At 59.0% G+C, this 20,487-nt stretch overlaps 1 protein-coding gene across 5 annotated transcripts; it reads left to right on the top strand.

Annotated features, from left to right (window-relative positions):
- Positions 1–123: 123 nt before the first annotated feature.
- PLCD3 (phospholipase C delta 3) lies at positions 124–18,892 on the top strand. Of its 5 annotated transcripts, none has more exons than XR_009530351.1 (15): positions 124–276; positions 10,532–10,693; positions 10,792–11,020; positions 11,372–11,501; positions 12,019–12,247; positions 12,707–12,908; positions 13,076–13,220; positions 14,029–14,181; positions 15,321–15,464; positions 15,607–15,757; positions 16,586–16,702; positions 17,354–17,520; positions 17,693–17,828; positions 17,942–18,068; positions 18,211–18,298. XR_009530351.1 is itself a non-coding variant. In XM_060080381.1 (15 exons), exons 1-15 carry the CDS (start codon positions 126–128, stop codon positions 18,297–18,299), a joined length of 2,334 nt encoding a protein of 777 aa, XP_059936364.1. In that variant the 5' UTR covers positions 124–125; the 3' UTR covers positions 18,300–18,892. The 5 variants fall into 5 exon arrangements, 4 of the variants coding, with proteins under 4 accessions (XP_059936364.1, XP_059936363.1, XP_059936362.1 ...); XM_060080381.1 differs by having other exon boundaries at positions 13,076–13,199; positions 17,919–18,068; positions 18,211–18,892; XM_060080380.1 differs by having other exon boundaries at positions 15,324–15,464; positions 17,919–18,068; positions 18,211–18,892.
- The last annotated feature ends 1,595 nt before the right edge of the window (positions 18,893–20,487 follow it).

Raw genomic sequence — 20,487 nt, 5'->3', positions numbered from 1 at the left:
GTCCCTCCCTCTCTCCCTCCTCCCCTCCTCCCGACACCTCCTCCTCCCGACTCCCTCCCGGCGCCGCTAAGTTTCTTCGCTCGACACCGCGCACAGACCTCGGGCCCGGCCCCGGCCCCGCGACCATGCTGTGCGGCCGCTGGAGGAGCCGCCACCGGCGGCGCGAGGAGCCCCCGGTGCCGGCCCAGGTCGCAGCGCCCGTCGCGCTCCCGTCCCCGCCCGCACCCCAGGACGGCGGCAACAAGAGGCCCGGGCTGCGGGCGCTGAAGAAGATGGGTCAGTGAGCGGCAGGGGCGGCTCGGGGTGGGCGCGGACGGGCCCCGGGGGCGCAGCCTGGGAGGGTCGGGGTGTTCCGGCGAGCCGTTGTGGGCTTCCCAATGGGGCTGTGGGGAGTCCGGCGAGGGATGGAAGGCCAGCACCGTTCCATCGGGGGAGGGGAGGTCGCACCTGGGGTCACCCGAGGTCATGGGGTCCGAGCGAGGCTCCCAGGATGGCTTTTGTTTCCCACCAGGAGGCGCCCTACCTTCGGGTCAGAAAGCCAGAGTTGCCTTCTCAGATTTGAGGGAAGTCAGTGGGGGAAAGGAAAGTAACTGTGGTTTATCAAGCATCTCCCAGACACTGGCCAGCACTGGGTGGTTACAGATGTGGTACCCTTCAATCTTCTTCACCTTCCTGAGAGGCAGGTGGTATAATCCCCATTTCACAGATGAGGAAACTGACTCAGAGAAAGTCAGGAATTTGTCTATGACCACACCGCTAATAGAGGGCAAAAGTTGGTATGTACCCCACAGTGCCCCTGGCCCCCTCGCAGAACCAGGGCAAAGTGGGACTGACTGGGGGGTTGAGGGCTTGAACGAGGGGGTTTATGTGTGAGAGTATTTTATACAATGTAAAATACTGTAAAACTGAAGTGGTGTAGAACTGTGGTCGGTAGAATAGTTAATGAGGTGGGGCTGAGGGAACAGAGGGCAGGGCTGCCCGAAGACCTGTGTGAATCTTGGAGGAAAAATCAGAGGTCCCGGGGCTTCCCTGGTGGCGCACTGGTTGGAAGTCCGCCTGCTGATGCAGGGGACACGGGTTCGTGCCCCGGTCTGGGAAGATCCCACATGCCGCGGAGCGGCTGGGCCCGTGAGCCATGGCCGCTGAGCCTGCGCGTCCGGAGCCTGTGCTCTGCAACGAGAGAGGCCACAACAGTGAGAGGCCCGCGTACAGCCAAAAAAAAAACAAAAAAAAAAAACAGGGGTCCCGATAGCCAGTCTTACCTTCTCTTTACCACTGTCCTCCACCCCTTGTTATTATTATTATTTTTTAAGATTTTAAAATTTATTTATTTATTTTATTTATTTATTTGTGGCTGCATTGGGTCTTCGTTGCTGTGCACAGGCTTTCTCTAGCTGCGGCGAGGGGAGCTTCTCTTTGTTGCGGTGCGTGGGCTTCTCATTGCAGTGGCTCCTCTTGTTGCAGAGCATGGGCTCTAGGCACAGGGGCTTCAGTAGTTGTGGCACGTGGGCTCAGTAGTTGTGGCTCGTGGGTTCTAGAGCGCAGGCTCAGTAGTTGTAGTGCACGGGTCCACGGCATGTGGGATTTTCCCGGACCAGGGCTCGAACCCGTGTCCCCGGCATCAGCAGGCGGATGCTCAACCACCGCGCCACCAGGGAAGCCCCACCCCCGTTCTCACTTCTACCTCCTCTCATTCATGTGACCTGAATTTATTGAGTGCTGTGTTCTGAGCACCGTGCCTGGCACTCTCCTTATGGAGACAGAAGACGTGGTCTCTGCCCTACCCTTCATCAATCACACGTGCATTCCGCAGACGTTTATTGAGTGCCTATAGTATGCTCTGCCCTGGGGATTCAGCAACGAACAAGGCAGACACAGTCCTGGCCCTCAGAGAGCTGAAGTACCAGCAAGGATGTCAGACAATGAAGCAAAGAAACAAGGCTATGAAGGAAGGACCAAGGTGCTGGCGAGCCCTGGCTGCACCCTGGAGCGGGAGGGAGACTAGAGTGAGGCAAAAGGGGAGAGCCAGGTGGAGGCTGGGTCCTCAAGGCCCCTGCTTATAAGGTTATGGACTTTCTCTGGAGGGTGACAGGAGCCCGGGAAAGGTCTCAGGCTGGAGGAGAGAGGCAGGAATTGTGTAGAGTAGGGGTGGTTTGGACGAAGGCAGCGGTGAAACAAGGAGACCCACAGGAGGGAGGTTGAGGAGTCAGCTGGGCAAGCTGGGTGTGGGCGGAGGGGACGGGGAGCTCAGAAGTGGGCCGGTACGGCCGAGATAGATTCCAGAACTACAGAGAGATGCACTGGGCTGGACTTTGCAGTTGGTGGGATCTGGAAGGTGTCTCTAATGGGTGGCAGCGTCATCATCCTGCGGTCTAAGGGGCAGTGGTGGTTTGGGGAGAGGTCGGTGGCCATGGGGAGTTGAGGTGCCGCTGAGATAGTCAAGGGCTGGTGTTGGGCCAGAGAAGCAGCCCCAGGGGTCAGCTGCCTGCGGGGGTTATGGGTACCATGGGAGGACTGAGGTGATGCTCCTGCACACCTGCCTGCCTCCTCATTCCATACACTTTTGCTAAGCCCCGTCCGCATGCCAGGGCGCAGTGTCAGGGCTGGGGCTACGGAGATGGAGAACACAGCACCTTGCCCTAGGGGAATGAACAGTCTAGTGCCAGGAGCGACTTGTAGGCAAATAATTACAGCTGAGCCCAAGACTCACTACCCTTTGGCTGAGTAATGCTGAACGGGAGCTCCCGGCACCCTGTGACAGTGACACTCTTGGGAACTATGTGGGTGTCAGAATGCCATCTGGGCCACCCTCCCTCCTCCCTGACTGCTGCACCGTCCTGTTGAGTGACTGCCTTCTGAGAGAGGAATGTCAAGTCTGTGGAGAATGCCCCTTCCCCAGGCCTCACTGAGTCCAGGAACAGGGTGGAGGTGAAACCCAGGTGTCCTGGGGCCCAACTGCCCTGGCCATAAAAGCCAAGTCCCAGGTCTACCCAGGTAGCTTCCACGATGACCCCTGCACCTGCTGCCTCTCCTGAGATGACCCTCAGGGCTGTGCCTTGTCACCGCCTTCGCCACACCCCTTAGTCTAACAGAGGACAGATTTTCTTTCCGATCAGGTCAAGAGACTAGAGCAGGGAGTGGCTCAGAGTCAAAGGCTAAGAGGGGCCCGAGGAAAAGAAAGGGGGGCCATACTGGGGGAAACCGAGATGAGGGGGGACGGACAGCAGCCCCCGCGTTGAGTGGGAGTCATTTGTGGAGCCTGGGGTCCACTCTGCTCCCATCCCCCGCCCCCAGGCTGGGCTGCTGGCCTGGCCTGCGCCAGGGAGGCCAGGGAACAGCTGAAGAGCCCGAAGAGGAGCCCAGTGAGCACCGGGGCAGGGCTGAGCTCTCAGTAGCCCAGATCCTACTTAGTCCTCGGCCACCCCAGGGGAAGGTGCTGTCACTGTCCTCACAGATGAGAAACTTGAGGTGGAGGGGGTGAAGTCACCGGCCCAAAGCCGCGCGGCTGAGAGGCAGTGTCTGTCTGCCACCAAAGCCATCATTTTCAATGAGGGCTCTTTTTTTTTTTTTTTTTTTGCGGTACGCGGGCCTCTCACTGTTGTGGCCTCTCCCGTTGCGGAGCACAGGCTCCGGACGCGCAGGCTCAGCGGCCATGGCTCACGGGCCCAGCCGCTCCGCGGCATGTGGGATCTTCCCGGACCGGGGCACCAACCCACGCCCCCTGCATCGGCAGGCGGACCCCCAACCACTGCGCCACCAGGGAAGCCCCAGGGCTCTTTTTAATAAGAAACAACGTTTCTTTCTTTCTTTCTTTTTTAAAATTTATTTATTTATTTATTTATTTTTGGCCGTGTTGGGTCTTCGTTTCTGTGCGAGGGCTTTCTCTAGTTGCGGCGAGCAGGGGCCACTCTTCATCGCGGTGCGCGGGCCTCTCACTATCGCGGCCTCTCTTGTTGTGGAGCACAGGCTCCGGACGCGCAAGCTCAGTAGTTGTGGCACACGGGCCTAGTTACTCCGCGGCATGTGGGATCTTCCCGGACCAGGGCTCGAACCCGTGTCCCCTGAATTGGCAGGCGGATTCTCAACCACTGCACCACCAGGGAAGCCCTCAATGAGGGCCCTTTATTGCTGGAATTAATGAATACTAATTAACACCTTTATAACACCGTGGGAGCGCTTTTCTCCTATTAGCTCATTTAATGTCACAACCTTATGAGGTAGGTGGGACCATTAGCCTCATTTTACAAGGAGGAAACTGAGGTTCAGAGAGGTTCAGTAACTTGCCCCGGATTCCAAGCTGGGAAGCAGCTAAGAGAGGATCTGAACCCAGGAAGTCTGGCCCAGGGTCCAAGCTCCTAACACAATGCATGAATGAGTGATTTAAGCCTGGTGGGGAGGGGCCTGCTACGCCCCTCCCCCATAGTGGTTCTGCCAGCTGCCAGGGGTGTCCTCATAGGGCTGCCAAAAAAAAAAATATCAGTATGTCCCAAATTATGCAAATATTTGATACTAAAATATTATTTGTTGTTCATCTGAAATTCACATTTAACTGGGCATCCTGAATTTTGTCTGGCAGCCCTAGCTCCCCAGAGCCTGGAACTGTCCCTGTGCCCCGATGCTCCACCCTGCCCCTAATCCTCCCTGTGAACAAAGCACTAACTGGGCAGAATCTGTTGCCTTCCCTCCCCGGTCGGCACACACCGCCAAGTGCCGCAGGGAAAGTGGGCTCTCCCGATGGCCTGCCCAGGGCATCTCCTGCAGGGTGAGTGGGGCTGCCAGGGGCGAGGTTGGCAGGTGGGACGGTCTTCAGAGCAGCCCCTGGTCTGGGTAGGTGCCTGGCCTGGGTGGTGAGAGGTGTGGGCAGCCCTCCTGGTCACGCCGGCGTGTGCGAGGCAGGGCTGGGGGGGTGCTGGCTCTCTCCTGCATCCTGGCCCCCCTCACCTCTCCTCCTTCCTCAGCTCTGAGGAGCCCCGCTCCACGATCTCAGCCCCCAAACAGGCTTCACGCCTGGTCTGGCCCTGCGGAGAAGAATGCTGCCACCTTTATCGCACTATGTCCACCCGGAGCAGGGGAAGCACCGCCTGCCTTTCTTGACTTTGTTGATGTTTCAAGGAATGTTATGGATTCTGGCACTGAGCTCCGCTAGGCTCTAGCCTTGGGTGTGGCAGCCAGTCAGGGCGAGGGGGACACGTTTGGTACCCGAGGTGCTGGGGCTACCTGCTGGCTTGAGGATTCCGGTGGGAAAGTGTTTGAGACCCCCTCGCTGTTGCCTGTCCCCTCCCAGAGCCTCATGGCCTCAGTCACCGGGGAAAAGCTGCTCTTCCTCCCCTCCCCCCGTTGGCATGAAGCTGTCGGCTGTCGCTGTTCCCTGCATGTCTCACATTCCTGCTGGAGTCCCGTGGGCACTTCCTGAGTGTGCACTGGCACGCACACACACACACACACACACACACACACCTTAGTTTCCACGCCAGGCTGACCACCTCCCACCCACCAACCCCATACACACACACACACACACACACACCTGATATGCACACACCACCCGACACACACCTTCACTCCTTACACACCCTGCTCTCTGCATACACGCCCCATGACCACACAGCACTCCCACCCCTGCCACCAGCCCACTCTGGCCTCTGCCCACCCCCTACACGGCCCCTGCATCCACCCCTGCCTTGGGTCACCCACACTGTTTTCAGCATACACAGCTAGTCCTCTCTGATCATCAGTGGCCCATCTGTGAGAAAGGTGGGATTGAAGGGCCAGGGATAAACTTGGCCTCCCCACAGCCCCTTCCAGCTCTGCCAGTGAGGCAGATTCCTGCCCGCAGCCTTGGCCCCAGACCACACACAGCCCAAACCGCCCAGGCTGCAGGTGGTCACTGGGAAACCGTGGGGCTGCCGGATCCTCACCACCTCCCGGCCCCTCTCTGGGGGCTGAGATAAGCGGCTCAGGGAAGGTGTCTGGGCCCCAGCTGATGACACGGGAGCTGGGCTGGGCGGGAGAGGGGCCCAGCTGGAAGCTGTGGGACTGAGGAGCAGGGATGGAGCAGAATACCCGGGTCCCTCTTCCCTCCCGGGCACTGCCTCGGTTTCCTTCTTTGTTGTCACTTACTGTGAGCCCCCTGTGGGGGGGCCCCAGACGGAGAGCCCCGTGTGCTCCTGCAGTGACACAGAGCCCTTTGGGTGAGGCCCCCCAACCCTCAACGCTCTCCAGCTGCCCCGTGACCCTGGACAAGTTCGTTAGCTGCTCTGTGCCTCTTTAACAGCTTTATTGAGAATTAATTCACATCCCATACCATTCGGCCATATAAAGTGTACAGTGGTTTCTGGCATGTTACATTATTATTATTATTATTATTTTGGCTGTGCTGTGTGGCGTGCAGGATCTTAGTTCCTCCACCAGGGGTCGAACCTGTGCCCCCTGCGTTGAAAGCGTGGAGTCTTAACCACTGAACCACCAGCGAAGTCCCTTAATTTTTAAAACTTGTGGTAAAATATATATATCATAAAATTGGCCATGTACCATTCTGAAGTGGGTAATTCAGGGGCATTAATTACATTCACGATATTGTGCTATTTCTAAAACTCTTCCATCACCCTAAACAGAAACTCTGTAACCATCAGGACATAATTCACCATTCTTCCCTTTCCCCAGCCCCTGGTAACCTCTAATTTACTTTCTGTCGCTGAATTTTTTTAAATTGAGGTATAAGTGATCTAAAATCTGTTTCTATGAATTTGACTGTTCTAGGTACCTCATGTAAATGGAATCGTACATCATTTGTCCTTTTGGGTCTGGCTTATTTCCCTTAGCATAATGTTTTCAAGGTTCATCCATGTTGTAGCAGAGATCAGATTTCATTCCTCTCTATGGCTGGATAATATCCCACTGTATGCATAGAGCACATTTTGCTTATTCATTCATTTGTTGATGGACGCTTGGTTGGTTTCCACCTTTTGGTACTGTTTGTCCTCATTTTTACTACTGTTATTTCGTGATTGTTCCCCCACCTGCTCGGTTGAGGTGGCCACGGTGCTGGCCCAGCCCAGCTCCAGGTTCAAGGCAGAGCTGGATAGATAGAGAACCCACGGAAACCACGGGAGGCAGGCAGCTTGCCCTCCAGCTCCAAGCAGGTAGGAATGAGGTCGAGGAAACATCTGTGGGTTTGGATCTGGTGGGACCGATAAATGTTTACTGGGTGGCTAGGCAGAGGGCCAGGCCCCTCTCAGCATCACTGCCCAGGGCCTGGGCCTGCCTCCTGACCTCACGCCCTTACCTCCCTTGGTCCTGCCCCTCCCATCTGACAGCTCAGCCCCCTCACTACCCCAGGGTTCAGAAGCTCAAGCAATGGAGAAATAGAGGCACCCACCCAGGGACTCAGCACCTGGCCCAGCCTGGCACTTCACCCTCATTCTGTGTGGCTTTTCCTCTGGCAGTGTGGTTGGAGGACAGTGTGGTCCAAGGGGCAGTGTGATCCGGGGGCCTGTGCTGGTTGGGTGAGCAGAATGGAATGTCACCCCTTCCCCCAGCAGGCTCCTGGGGAGCTGGGGGTGAGGGCCAGGAGTAGGGGCCTCCTCAGCGTGGGAACCTGTCCCAGTGGGGGGCTGGTCGGGAGCTCAGGCTGCCTTTCTCCATGTCCTGTTTGCAGCAGGCTCTGGACAAAAGAGGCCCTCAGTGACTCACCTCCATTTCCAGCCTTAGTCATGCACCAGCCCCCCTCCTCCCCACCTGCCCCCCCCCCACCTCAGGCCTTGGCATCACAGGGCTGGCCCAGTCAGGGGAGGTGGCTGCAGCTGCAGAGCCTGGTTGTCATGGGAATGAGGAGTCCCCTTTCCCATAGCTGAGGGGGTGGTGGAGGGGCGGGCTCAGCCCTGGTGGCGCCGCAGGTGCCCCTGAATGCCCTGCCCCCCACTCTGTTGTTCCTCAGGATGAGAGAATGCGGAGGTTGCCTGGATGTGGGGAATCTGTGGGGATAGGGGCCTGAGGGTCTGGTGAGTCTCTTGGCCTGACACATGCCAAGTTCCAGCTCTTTACCTGGAAGAAGGAGGGTTCCACCTCCCCTCCCTGGCTAGGTGGCACTGAGTGGGCATTGACCCTTCCAGAAGGCCACAGTCTAAACCCTGAGAGACCCCTTGGAGCCATTAAGGTCACAAATTGGCCCAAGGGGGACCATAGCCTCTTAAGGATGGCAGGTTTCTCCTCCTGCCCCTGAGTCCATGATTCTCCATCATAGTCACTCTCAAAGTCATAAGGTAGCTTTTTAAACATACAGATGTCCAACTCCCAACCTGTACCTGCTGGACGAGAATCTCTGGGTCATGGGTTTTGCAACCTCCACCAGGTGATTCTGATGCACAGCCGGAGTTGAGAAACCCTGACCCACAAGGCTGCTGCCCTGACATCTGGACAGATGGCTCAGGGCTGGGGCTAGAATGCACTTAGTCCCCAGCTGTCTGTCCATCTGCCTCCCCTTTCAGAAAACACTGACTGCAAGCCTGGCTCTGGGACAAGCACTGAGGTGAGGATATCCCAGTGCTTGGGCTTATTAAGGTCCACTGAAATTACAGTTTAGGTGGGGTGATTTAATTAAAGTAAAAAGTGTTGCTGGGGGTCAGGGAAGGAGAACTCCTATTTGAGGACAAATCAGGAAAGACTTCCTGGAGGAGGTGGTCCTTGAAGGACCCCAGTGTGAGGAAGAGACGGGAGAAGGATCCTACAAAGGCTCCTAAAGAGAGTGAGAGGAAGCCCCAGGAATTTAGACTTGATTCCTCAGGTCAGTGTTCGCAGCTGGGCAAGCAGGGTCCTTGGGGCCGCAAAGCCTAAAGCCAAACCCAGTATTGGGAGCTTGTTAAAATAAAGGGAGGAAGAGAGGCCCACTGTCTTGTTTCCTTTGGCCCACACAGTGGTGTTTTGGGGTTTTTTGTTTCAATTTGATTTAATTGCCAACATTGACAAACCTGGAGGCGTCACATATAAATCCAGATTCGGTTCTCTGGGAACTCTGGGCCTTCATCCACTCCTGGCTGCCTCCGTCCTTCCAAAGGGTGTGGACCCTACAAGTTTGTCTGGTTTCCACACGTTCTATTGTCCCCTGGCTCATAAACCTTTGGTTTTGACCCCCTGCTGAGGAAGATCTGAGCAGGGTGCGGCCCTACCAGGATGCGCAGCATCTTGACCGAAGTTTGGATTTTGCAGCAGCTACTATTGTGGTCTCCATTTTATGAATGGCGAACATGAGGCTTAGAGCAGTCACAGGGTAGTGCCACCAAGGCCGTGTAACTGGGAAGTGACAGAGCTGGTATTTGACTCCTCGGACCCTGCTCTGTCCTAGGTCCTCAAGCCCAGGGTGGTTGCAGGGAGCTGGGGAGGGAGGAGGATGGGAGGAGCAGAGAGGTCAGTGTAGGGGCCGAGGGCGAAGGTGCTGGGGCCTGACCTCCAGGGTCTGAAGGCTGCTCCTGCCAGTCCCCGGCCATGGAATCCTGGCAAGTTGCTGAAGCATCTCTGCGCTTGTTTTCTCGTGTGTGAATACGTGAGTGGGGTCTGGCATGTAGTAGGTACTTTTTTTTTTTCCCGGCACGCGGGTCTCTCACTGCTGTAGCCCCTCCTGCTGCGGAGCACAGACTCTGGACGTGCAGGCTCAGCGGCCATGGCTCTCGGGTCCAGCCGCTCCGCGGCATGTGGGATCTTTCCGGACCGTGGCACGAACCCGCGTCCCCTGCATCGGCAGGCGGACTCTCAACCCCTGCGCCACCAGGGAAGCCCCCGTAGTACGTACTTTGTAAGCATTTTGTCTTATTAAGAAGGATGGACGCTGTGACCGGAGAGCACATGTGGGCTCAGGGGTTACACGGGGTTGTGACTTTGGCTGGGCAAGGGGGATACCAAGTGTCACAGGAGATCATGCTTTCAGCTGGGCCCCACCAGGGCATCTGGAGATCAGCCCCAGGCTGGCCAAGGCAGGACTGGGCCTGGCATGCTTGGTCTGAGACCCTGGAGCCAGAGTGACCTCTGCTGTCCTCCCTTGTCTTCGGGAAAGCAGAGGTGAGGAGCTTGGGTTGCAGCAAGAAAGATTTAGGTTAGATAGTGAGACTACCCTCTTGATAGTCAGGTTTTCGTGTCAAGGGAAAAGGCTGTTGATGGCAGCTTCTAGGCTTGAAGGCTGGAGGCCCTGATGGAGGGGAGTGTCAGAAAGAGTGACCTTTAGCGAGGCCTGAGGCCCAGGCGCCGCCTTGAGCTCTGCTCTGACGGCCTCCAGAGGAGGCTGCTTGACAGCGGGGAGGGCAGGCCTGTTACTGGCACCCCTCCCAGGGGGGCCTGGGTGGGACACACCAAGCACAGGCCTTGGGGCCAAAAAGCCTATAGCCAAAGCCAGTACTGGGGCCTGTTACAGGGGGAGGAAGAGCCGCCTGGGAGAGTTTGCAGAGGCTTGGGGAGGGAGGCCGCACCTCCCTGCTGGGAGGAGGGTGGAGGGAACCTGCAAGCGGGGCGGGGCCAGAATGCTCATCGCCTTCCGCCCCCGCAGGCCTGACGGAGGACGAGGACGTGCGCGCCATGCTGCGGGGCTCCCGGCTCTGCAAGATCCGCTCGCGGACGTGGCAAAAGGAGCGGCTGTACCGGCTGCAGGAGGACGGCCTGAGCGTGTGGTTCCAGCGGCGCATCCCGCGTGCGCCTTCGCAGCACATCTGTGAGCCGGGGCCCGGGCGGGCGTGGGCAGGCTGGGGACAGTGGAGGCCCGGCCCCGCCGCCCTGACCCGGCCGCGCGCGTCCCGTCCCTCTCCACAGTCTTCGTGCAGCACATCGAGGCCGTCCGCGAGGGCCACCAGTCCGAGGGCCTGCGGCGCTTCGGGGGCGCCTTCGAGCCGGCGCGCTGCCTAACCATCGCCTTCAAGGGGCGTCGCAAGAACTTGGACCTGGCGGCGCCCACGGCCGAGGAGGCTCAGCGCTGGGTGCGCGGTCTGGCCAAGCTGCGTGCGCGCCTCGATGCCATGAGCCAACGCGAGCGCCTCGACCAATATCCTCCCGGGGAGGGCAGCGGACCGCGCGGGGAGGGAGGCCGGCCGTGTGCCGGGAGGACCCTCGGGCCCAGGGGAGGCGTGGCTCCACCCTTAGGGACCCGCGGTTTGAGATAGAGCCCCTTGTCTTAAGAACTGAGGGTGGTGACGGGGCATTCTGTCTCTGGGGAGCCCGGTCCCGTGGAGGACGTGCGGCCGGGTCACTCAGGGGGTCCACAGGCTGAGGGGAAAGCACAGCCCCCAAACCCGGGAGCCCCCAGGGCGGGGGTGGGGGTATGCCATACCTGTCAGTTACCTGTCAGCAGGGGGCTGGGCCCAGCCTGTCTCTAGTATTTCCTGAGCACCCACACCTGGATCCACTTCTATCTGCATCGAGCGGACTCCAACCAGGACAGTAAGATGAGCTTCAAGGAGATCAAGAACCTGCTCCGCATGGTCAACGTGGACATGAACGACATGTACGCCTACCACCTCTTCAAGGTGGGCATCTGCCACCATTCTGACCTCTGCTCTCTGCCTTCCCCCAGCCATCTGAGTCATCAGTTCCCTCCCCACTTCCCCCGCCGCCAGCTTTTGTGGAGAGTGGCCTCTCAGTAGAAAGGCCACATCTGGGCCTAGGTACACTTTCAACCCAGTGAAGCCATGTGAGGCTGAGAAGGGAGCGTATACACACGGGAGGGGGGATTCTGGCACCGGGGCTCAGCCCTGCCCAGGGCTCACAGTTTTTCCTCCCACATCTTGATTCTTGGAGTAGGTAGGTCATGGGGCAGAGAAACAGGCAATGAACCCAAGAGTCCTTTCTTAGAATCCCAGCCCTGCGATTTAGCAGCTGTGTGGGTCTGAGTGAGACCCGGAGCCTGGCAAGCTTTCAGTTTCTCCACCTGTGAAACTGCGGACAATGCCTCCTTCCCAGACATGGTGGATGACGGGTGTGTCAGCGCAGGCCAGCTCTCCCAGGGTGTCCTCCTCCTCTGAATCTCTCCCTCCTGCTCTCCAGGAGTGTGACCGCTCCAACAATGAGTGGCTGGAGGGGACTGAGATCGAGGAGTTTCTGCGACGGCTGCTGAAACGCCCCGAGCTGGAGGAGATCTTCCATCGGTACTCAGGCGAGGACCAGGTGTTGAGCACCCCCGAGCTGCTGGAGTTCCTGGAAGACCAGGGTGAGGATGGCGCCACGCTGGCCCACGCCCAGCAGCTCATCCACACCTATGAGCTCAACGAGACAGGTGAGGGGTCTGACAGATGGGGCTGGGGCCAACACGGCCCAGGGCTCGGCATCTGACAGGTCCGGGTTCCCAGCTAAGTGGGCTCTGCTATTACAGGCTGTGGGCACCATCTTGGGCAGGTTACCTTGCCTCTCTGAGACTCAGCTGCCACATCTGTAAAATGGCATAGTAATGTACTGTCCTCACAGGGTTGGGTTGAAGTTAAATGGCATAACTTGGGAGCCCCCTGGTGGCCTAGTGGTTAGGGTTCCAGCCTTTCACTGCCGTGGCCCGGGTTCAATCCCTGGTCGGGAAACAGATCCCACAAGCTGCGAGGCGTGGCCCCCCCCAAAAAAGGGCATAACTTACGTAGAGTCCAGTCAGTAGACAGGTGCTCACTATTACTAAGTTGAGTGAGCTTTGGGGCATTTTAGGGCCAAAGGGGTCCCCCGTGATGCTCTCCTCTGCCCATTCCTTCAGCCAAGCAGCACGAGCTGATGACTCTGGATGGCTTCATGATGTACCTGTTGTCGCCTGAGGGGGCTGCCCTGAACCCGGCCCACACGTGTGTGTTCCAGGACATGAACCAGCCCCTGGCCCACTACTTCATCTCCTCCTCCCATAATACCTACCTGACCGACTCACAGATCGGTGGGCCCAGCAGCACCGAGGCCTATGTTAGGTACCATAGTGGGATGGTGGGAGTGAACGTGTCTGGGAGCCAGTTTGGGGATGGACATGGGGCTCAGCTCCCGCCATGGGCTTCCTGGGGCCTACCTGGGGGCCTGTCCATTGCCCTGCTCTGTGCCACCCACATGACACCTTGCCCATCCATCCATCTGTCCGCAGAGCCTTTGCCCAGGGATGCCGCTGTGTGGAGCTTGACTGCTGGGAGGGGCCAGGAGGGGAGCCGGTCATCTACCATGGCCACACCCTCACCTCCAAGATCCTCTTCCGAGATGTGATCCAGGCAGTGCGTGACCACGCCTTCACGGTGAGCCCTGGGACCCCCACGCCCAGCCCCAGAGCCTTCCCCATGACATCAGCTGGTCTCAGTCCTTCCAGAAGAAACCCCTGGGACTTCCCTGGTGGTCCAGTGGTTAAGACTCTGTGCTTCCACTGCAGGGGGCACGGGTTCGATCCCCGGTCAGGGAACTAAGATCCTGCATGCCGCGTGCGGTGCGGCCAAAAAAAACCCAAAACAAAAGAAACCCCTGCCCAGAGACTCACTTTCACCAAGTGCTGCTGGGACAACTGCCCAATGGGGTAGAATAAAGCTGGGTGAGAGGCTCCCTTCTCCCACGCTTATATTTAGTAAATGTATTAAAATCATAAAATTTCCAGAAGAAAACCTTGTGGGTAGGGAAGGACATTTTAATCATGACTCACAAAGAGAAAATCGTGAAAGAGAGGCTCAGTGTTGCACCTACATAAAGGTGCAACTTCTGTCGAACTATACAAACCTTACCATCAGCAAATGATGGGCTGGGACCAAAAGTGTGCAACCTAAACGACATGGTCAGTGTCATTAACAGATAAAGAGCATTTATAAAAGAAAAACATTCCTGCAGCCACCCTCAGCTCCCCAGACAGTCCACCCCTTCCCCGAGGCCCCAGATCTGCCCTCCACGTACACACTGACCCTAGTGTGTCCCACATCCACGCACTCAGTCTCCCCCAGAGTGGGTTCTCCAGAGCCCTGCCTTTGCCTGCCTGGCCTGAAAGGGGTGGGGGGCCAGGCACAGCAGGGCTCCTGGTGGGGGAGGGGTGAGTGACGGAGCTGCTGTCCCTCCCTCCCACAGCTGTCTCCGTACCCCGTCATCCTGTCCCTCGAGAACCACTGTGGGCTGGAGCAGCAGGCTGCCATGGCCCGTCACCTCCACACCATCCTAGGGGACATGCTGGTGACGCAGCTGCTGGACTCCCAGAACCCTGAAGAGCTGCCGTCCCCAGAGGTGATGCTCCCGGACCCCCAGCCTGGGTGGGGGGAGGGCCTGGCTCCGAGGTCCACCACCCACCTCCCTTGTTCAGGCCCCCTCCCCTCTCTCTGTCTTAACCTTCCTCCGCTTCTCCGTTCATCTGACATCTGCCACCCTGCGGTCTTGTCACTTGTCTGCCTTCCATTTTGACTAGACACACCCCACCCTGTCACCTGGCGTCGAAGGCCCTCGACGACCTGGCCCTGACCTCCCCACCCTGCCTCCTGCCCACGGAGTCCCTGCAGGCTCGGCCATTCCCATCTCGAAGGCCTTGGTTGACACTGTCTCCTCCACCTGAAGCTCCCTTCCGAGCCATCTGTGCTCGCCAAGCGCCACCTGCTTAGAGCTCTAGCTCAGCGTGGAGGGCCTCTTCCTGTGGCCTTAACGACCCCCTCAGCTCTCTGGCCGGAAGTGGTCCTTCCTCCTTTCCTCCCAACCCCCAGAGCATTTCATCTGCTCCTTCAGGACATTTATCCTTTTTGGGCTCTTGGAGAAAACTCTCCTCCTACTCCCAATCCCAAATTATGCAAGGAATGTAGATTCACCTTTGTGTGTGATTTGATTTTTTTGTCAGTATGAAAATAACATACATATGGTAAAAGAAAAAATGGAGCCGCAGAAAAGCATACACAATGAAAAATGTATTTTCCTCCACTCAGGCTCGCCCCGTCCTATTTCTGAAGAAGTAATCATCTTCAACAGTGTCTTGTGTATCCTTCCAGAACTTTCCCACGCATATATATAGCTATGTACCTAGCTATCTTCTCTTTCAAATGGTGCATGAAGAAGATCATGCGAACACATATTCTGCATGCGCTTCTTTCACATGAGATCTTTTCTGAAGAGAGCACCTTCTCTTTCAACCCCGAGCTGCCTCATTCATTTTATTGGCTGCTGTATAGTATGCTGATGCTTAGAGGAACCCCATTAGCCAGTCCCCTGTGGATAGGGCTGTTTCCCTAATAGGTTTCTTCCTATTAGAAACATCACTCATCTGTGCCTCCTTCGCTGCTTGACACCCTGGGCCAGCCCCTCACACAGTGGTGGCTGAATGATAGACTGACCGGCCGACATAGGGGCAAAAGGGCTTAATTTTTCCGTGTTGGTCTCTACAGCAGCTGAAAGGCCGGGTCCTGGTGAAAGGGAAGAAGCTGCCAGCTGCTCGGAACGAGGACGGTCGAATTCTATCAGACCGGGAGGAGGACAACGAGGACGAGGACGAGGAAGAGGAGGCGGGGACCGCAGAGCAGAGGCGGCGGGTGAGTGGGCCTGGCTGGGCCAGCCCGGGCTGGGCAGGGGCTTGATGCCACTGTGGAGCTTGGGGGCAGGTGGCAGAGGGAAGGAAGGTGGGAGGACCAGGGGTCTGGAGTGGGCAGACCCCCGCTGAGGCTCGTCTCCCAGGCCAAGCAGATCTCCCCGGAGCTGTCGGCCCTGGCCGTGTACTGCTGTGCCAGCTGCCTGCGGACCCTGCGCCCTGCCCCAGCCCCACCCCAGCCCTACCAGGTCAGCTCCCTCAGCGAACGCAAGGCCAAGAAGCTCATCCGAGAGGCAGGTAGGAGCCAGGACGACGGGCCTCTGGGGGACCTGCAGGCTCCTGGTGGGTGGTAGATGCTGAAGTTGATCTGGAAAGGAGTGCGAAAGGGCTTCGGGGGCAGTGAAAAGAGGGGCTCAGGGAATGAGTGCCCAGTACCTGGCCAGGCGTACATAGAGGGAAAAGGGCACAGGGAAGAGGGAGGCTGCTGTCTGCCTTCACCAGCTCACAGCCTAGCGGTGGGGCCAGACATAGATGGATAATTACGGTGCCGGGTGATCACTCGGGCATGACAGGCATGACGGAGGCTGGGGAAGCCCAGCAGGAGGGGGTGAGATCAGAGAAGGGTTCCCGAGCAGGTGATGGCTGAGAAGACACCTGATCGAAGGATGAGGAGGAAGCAGCCAGGTGAAGAGGGGGAGGGGACTTCCAGACAGGAGGAGCAGGTTGTCCCAAGGCCTGGAGGCTTGAGGTACAGGAAGGGTTCCTGGAACCGGAGGCGTGGCTGGAGGAGTGCTTGTGGGATGAGCCATGAAAGACAGGGGATGCCAGCCTGGGGCCAAGTGCTCCACCCACCGAGTCGGGAACGTGGGGACTTGGGGTGGGAGGCAGTGCCAGGCGGAGGGAGGGGTGGGGTCCCTGCCCCTCTCTGGACTTCAGCAGCCTCCTTCTGAGGACCCCCGTCCCCTCATCAGAGAGAACAAGGAGCCGGGGCGGGGGAGCTGGGGATGGAGTTCAGCCTCTGTTCCCAGCTTGTCTCTGGAGGTGGGGGAGGGGAGGGGACAGGCCCTGGCACCCGGTGAGCCACAGCCCAGGGGCTGTCACAGTCCTGCCCCGACTCTCCCTCAGGGAACAGCTTCATCAGGCACAATGCCTGCCAACTGACCCGTGTCTACCCACTGGGGCTGCGGATGAACTCGGCCAACTACAACCCCCAGGAGATGTGGAACTCCGGCTGTCAGCTGGGTGAGTGGGAGAGCACCGGGGAGGGGGGCTGGGCAGGGGGCCACGGCGGCCCCAGCGGTGATGAGGCCGCACAGCTTTCCAGAAGGTGGAGAAATGAGTCCTGTGGATGCCAGTTATTAAAAGACTGATCAAAAAGGAAGGTGGGGAAACGCAAAGCAGGCTTGTTTATGTAAACGAGCCAGTGCACAATCTCAAAACTTTTTATGAAGGTGGAAATTAAAAACCTCCGCTCCCACGTGCCCCTCACATACACACACACACAGCCCGGCAGTCCTCCCCACTAAGTCAACGCTGACGAGCGTGTGCTCTGGAGGGACGCTGAGCAGCGCCAGAGGAGAGGAGCCTGGTCCCCTTGGGGGCAGGGAGGGAAACATGGGGCTTCCTTGGATCCTGCCTCTGGCCCGGCCCCAGGCCCAGCCCCACCCTCCGGCTCCGGCCGTGGAGGCTGGGTCCCCTGGCTGCCATGAAACCCCCCAGCCATGGTAGGGGTGGGATAGCACTACCCAGGCAGTGGGACCCTGGGCCCTCTCTAGAGAGCTGAGTCCTCGCCCCATGAGGTGTGTCTGGCGGGGAGGGCAGTGAGACTCCTGAAACTGAGCAGTGAAGAGAGGGCCACTAAGAGCCCCTGCCCTGCCCCCGCTGTGTCCACAGTGGCCCTGAACTTCCAGACGCCAGGTTATGAGATGGACCTCAACGCCGGGCGCTTCCTTATCAATGGGCAGTGCGGCTATGTCCTGAAACCTGCCTGCCTGCGGCAGCCTGACACAACCTTTGACCCTGAGTGTCCTGGACCCCCCAGAACAACGTTCACCATCCAGGTCAGCAGCCTGGACCACACCCTGCCTGGGGTCCCTGTCTGCGGGGTGCCAGCCCGAGGATAGCAGAGGCCTGGGGACAGCTCGCGGGAGGGCGGTCCGCCTCCAGGTCCTGAGCGGGAGGGCCGGTGTGAGCGCCTCGGGCCAGGCTGCAGCTCCCCTCGCTCCCGCACAGGTGCTGACTGCGCAGCAGCTGCCCAAACTGAATGCCGAGAAGCCAAACTCCATCGTGGACCCGCTGGTACGCATTGAGATCCACGGGGTGCCCGCAGACTGTGCTTGCAAGGAGACCAACTACGTGCTCAACAATGGTGGGGGCCCTGCTGGGGCGAGCTGGGGGCAGACAGCGGGGAGCGGGGCAGGTGCAGGGCGGGCTCTTGACGGACAGGCCTGCGCCCTAGGCTTCAACCCCCGCTGGGGGCAGACCCTGCAGTTCCAGCTGCGGGCTCCGGAGCTGGTGCTGGTCCGGTTCGTGGTAGAAGATTATGACGCCACGTCCCCCAATGACTTTGTGGGCCAGTTTACACTGCCTCTCAGCAGCCTGAAGCAAGGTTGGTGGGGTTGATGGGGGTGGGAAGAGAAGGGGGGCCGGGCCTCCAAGACCCTGTTCACCCGGGCCGCCCACTCCCTCCGAGAGCCTGGCCCTGCAGGGCGGTGGGCAGAGAAGCTGACACCGGGCTACCCTCCTGGCAGGATACCGCCACATCCACCTGCTTTCCAAGGACGGGGCCTCACTGTCACCAGCCACCCTCTTTGTCCACATCTGCATCCAGCGCTCCTGACGGCACAGCTGAGCCACCCTGGGTTCTGCAGGTGCCAGTCTGCATCCCTCAGCGGAGGCCCTCTCCTCCTCTGGAGTGGAGGGGTGACGGAGGGCCAGCCCTCCAGCCTCCCACTTAGCCTGCCCGCCAGGCTCTGTTCTCAACTGGGTGCTGAGGGCCGCCTAGGCCCCTCCTGAAGAACAGGCAGTTGATCTTTTCCCTGGGCTGTGAGATGCCCCCAGCTCCTCGGGTGCTCAGCCCACCTGGTCGTCGTGGCTTCTGAAGAGCCAGGCCTGTTGCTGCCGGGAGACTTGGGGAGCAGGACACGTAAGCCCTCGGCCACTCTCTGCCCCGTCCCAGCCTCTTTCCCACAAGGAGCCCAGCCACCCCCTTGCCCCCTCCCCAGGCGTTAGCCACCCCCTAAGGCCCTCCTTCCCCCTCCAGGCTTTCTGGGCTCCTCCCTCCAGCTCTGGAACCTGAGCGCTGCTCCCTTGTTAAAGCAAGCAGGGAGAGGGAGGCTCAGCCCTGGGGAAACCTAGGAGGAGATTTTTAACTTGTCTTAGAAGAGCCCTGGAGAGGACAGCAGAACCAAATAAAGAAGCAAGTTTACCATTGCCACCCCCTGAGCACCTCTGAGGCCACACCCACAGGCCTGTGAGGAGGGACGGGGCAGAGGGAGCGTCCCTTGGGCCTCTCGCTGCATCTGGGCTCCCTGAGACAGCCGGGGTGCTGGAGGGAGTGCTGCAGCTCGAAACAGCCCTGACCCTTCCTCTTGGCAGCTCGAAACAGCCCTGACCCTTCCTCTTGGCTCAAAGCTGCTGCCAGCATCACAGGACTGTGAGGACAGCAGTTCACAAAGCCACCCCCACAGCACGTACACCAGGGGCCTTGGATGGGGAGGGGGCAGGTAGGTGGGCTTCTGCCAGAGCAGGGTCGTTATGGCCCTCAAGGGGGCGGGGACAGGCCTCTGACGGACTCCAGAGTCGCCCGTTCCAGGCTCAGCTGGGTTCGAGGCCCCTGTCTGCTCAGTAGACGAATCCCAGAGACCTGGAACTCTCCTTCCACCAGCCAACCAGCCTTCTAGACAAAGGCCTGGAAAGCAGCGGGCCGCCCCAGGCCCCCCTAGAGATGCTGGGAGAGCGTGCCCAGACACCAGAAGGCAGAATCCAGAGGGAACCTGTCAGAAAGGTGACTTTCTGGGATTAAGTGTGGAGCCCTGGCATCTGGGGTTCCCTCAAGCAACAGCACCAACACTGAACAAGGGCTGAGCTTGATGACAGTTCCCGGAGGGTGGCCTGGGGCAGGGGCTGGGCTGGGCTGGGGCAGGAAGCTGCTCCCGTAGAACCCAGGGCTGGGCTGTCTCCGCCTTCCTGCCATGACCTGATGCAGGAAGTGACAGCCTCACCCTGCTCTCGGTTTACACCAAGAGGGGCATTTGGTTCTGATCAATTAGTGTGTCTGAAAGAAGACAATCAGACTCTGAAGGGGCCCAGATGCCCCCCTGTCCAGGAACCAGGAAGGAATGGGCTGGGCGGCCGTGGTACACAGCACTCACGGCTGTCAGGAGAGGCAGGCGGCCAAACTGCAGCCCCACGGTTGGGGGCACGGTGAGGCCAGGCCCAGTGTTGGGGTATGGAGGGCAAGTGAGAGTTGTCCGGTCCCCGCAGGGCCTGGGCTGGGGCTCCTGTCAGGTGAACACGGGCGCCCCGGCTGAGCCCCCCACCCTGCTTCTCGTCTCTGGCTTGGTGCAGCAGAGGAAGGGTTTACTGCTCGGAGAAGAGCCCGAAGGCTGGGAAGATGGCCTTCAAAGGGCGAGAGTCCTTAAGGCAAAAAAGCTGACAGGAACTGATTATGGGAGCTGGGGGCAAAGAAGAAACACAGCTCGTAATTCTGGAGACCCCTGGGTGGAGACCACCCACAGGGCTGTGTTCTCCCAGCCCAAACCTAAGATGGGAACGAAGGCCCGCTTTCAGGAGCTGGAGTCAGCTGGTCTGGGGCTGGGGAGAGACACAAGGTGGGGGTCTAGGAGGACTGGGAAAAGGCCTCACAGATGATCCCAGGGGCAGACCCTGTGTCCTCTCAGGGTGCCGCTCAGGGTCCAGGTTCCCTGGGAAGGGGCTCGGAGGCACCAGCCGTGGGGCGGGGGCGGAATGGATGAAAAGGTCCAGAGGAAGAGAAGAGGGGGTGGGGGGGGGGGACACACGACACA

This window comes from Mesoplodon densirostris, chromosome 18, assembly GCF_025265405.1.
Source record: "Mesoplodon densirostris isolate mMesDen1 chromosome 18, mMesDen1 primary haplotype, whole genome shotgun sequence".
Lineage (NCBI taxonomy): Eukaryota > Metazoa > Chordata > Mammalia > Artiodactyla > Ziphiidae > Mesoplodon > Mesoplodon densirostris.
This window is presented reverse-complemented; position numbering and strand designations above follow the sequence as displayed.

Coding starts and splice junctions, on each gene's coding strand:
- PLCD3 (XM_060080379.1), top strand. CDS start 126: ATGCTGTGCGGCCGCTGGAGGAGCCGCCACCGGCGGCGCGAGGAGCCC. Junction 11,021..11,371: donor CAACGCGAGCGCCTCGACCA/ATATCCTCCCGG, acceptor GAGCACCCACAC/CTGGATCCACTTCTATCTGC. Junction 15,465..15,606: donor CCGCAGAGCAGAGGCGGCGG/GTGAGTGGGCCT, acceptor CTCGTCTCCCAG/GCCAAGCAGATCTCCCCGGA.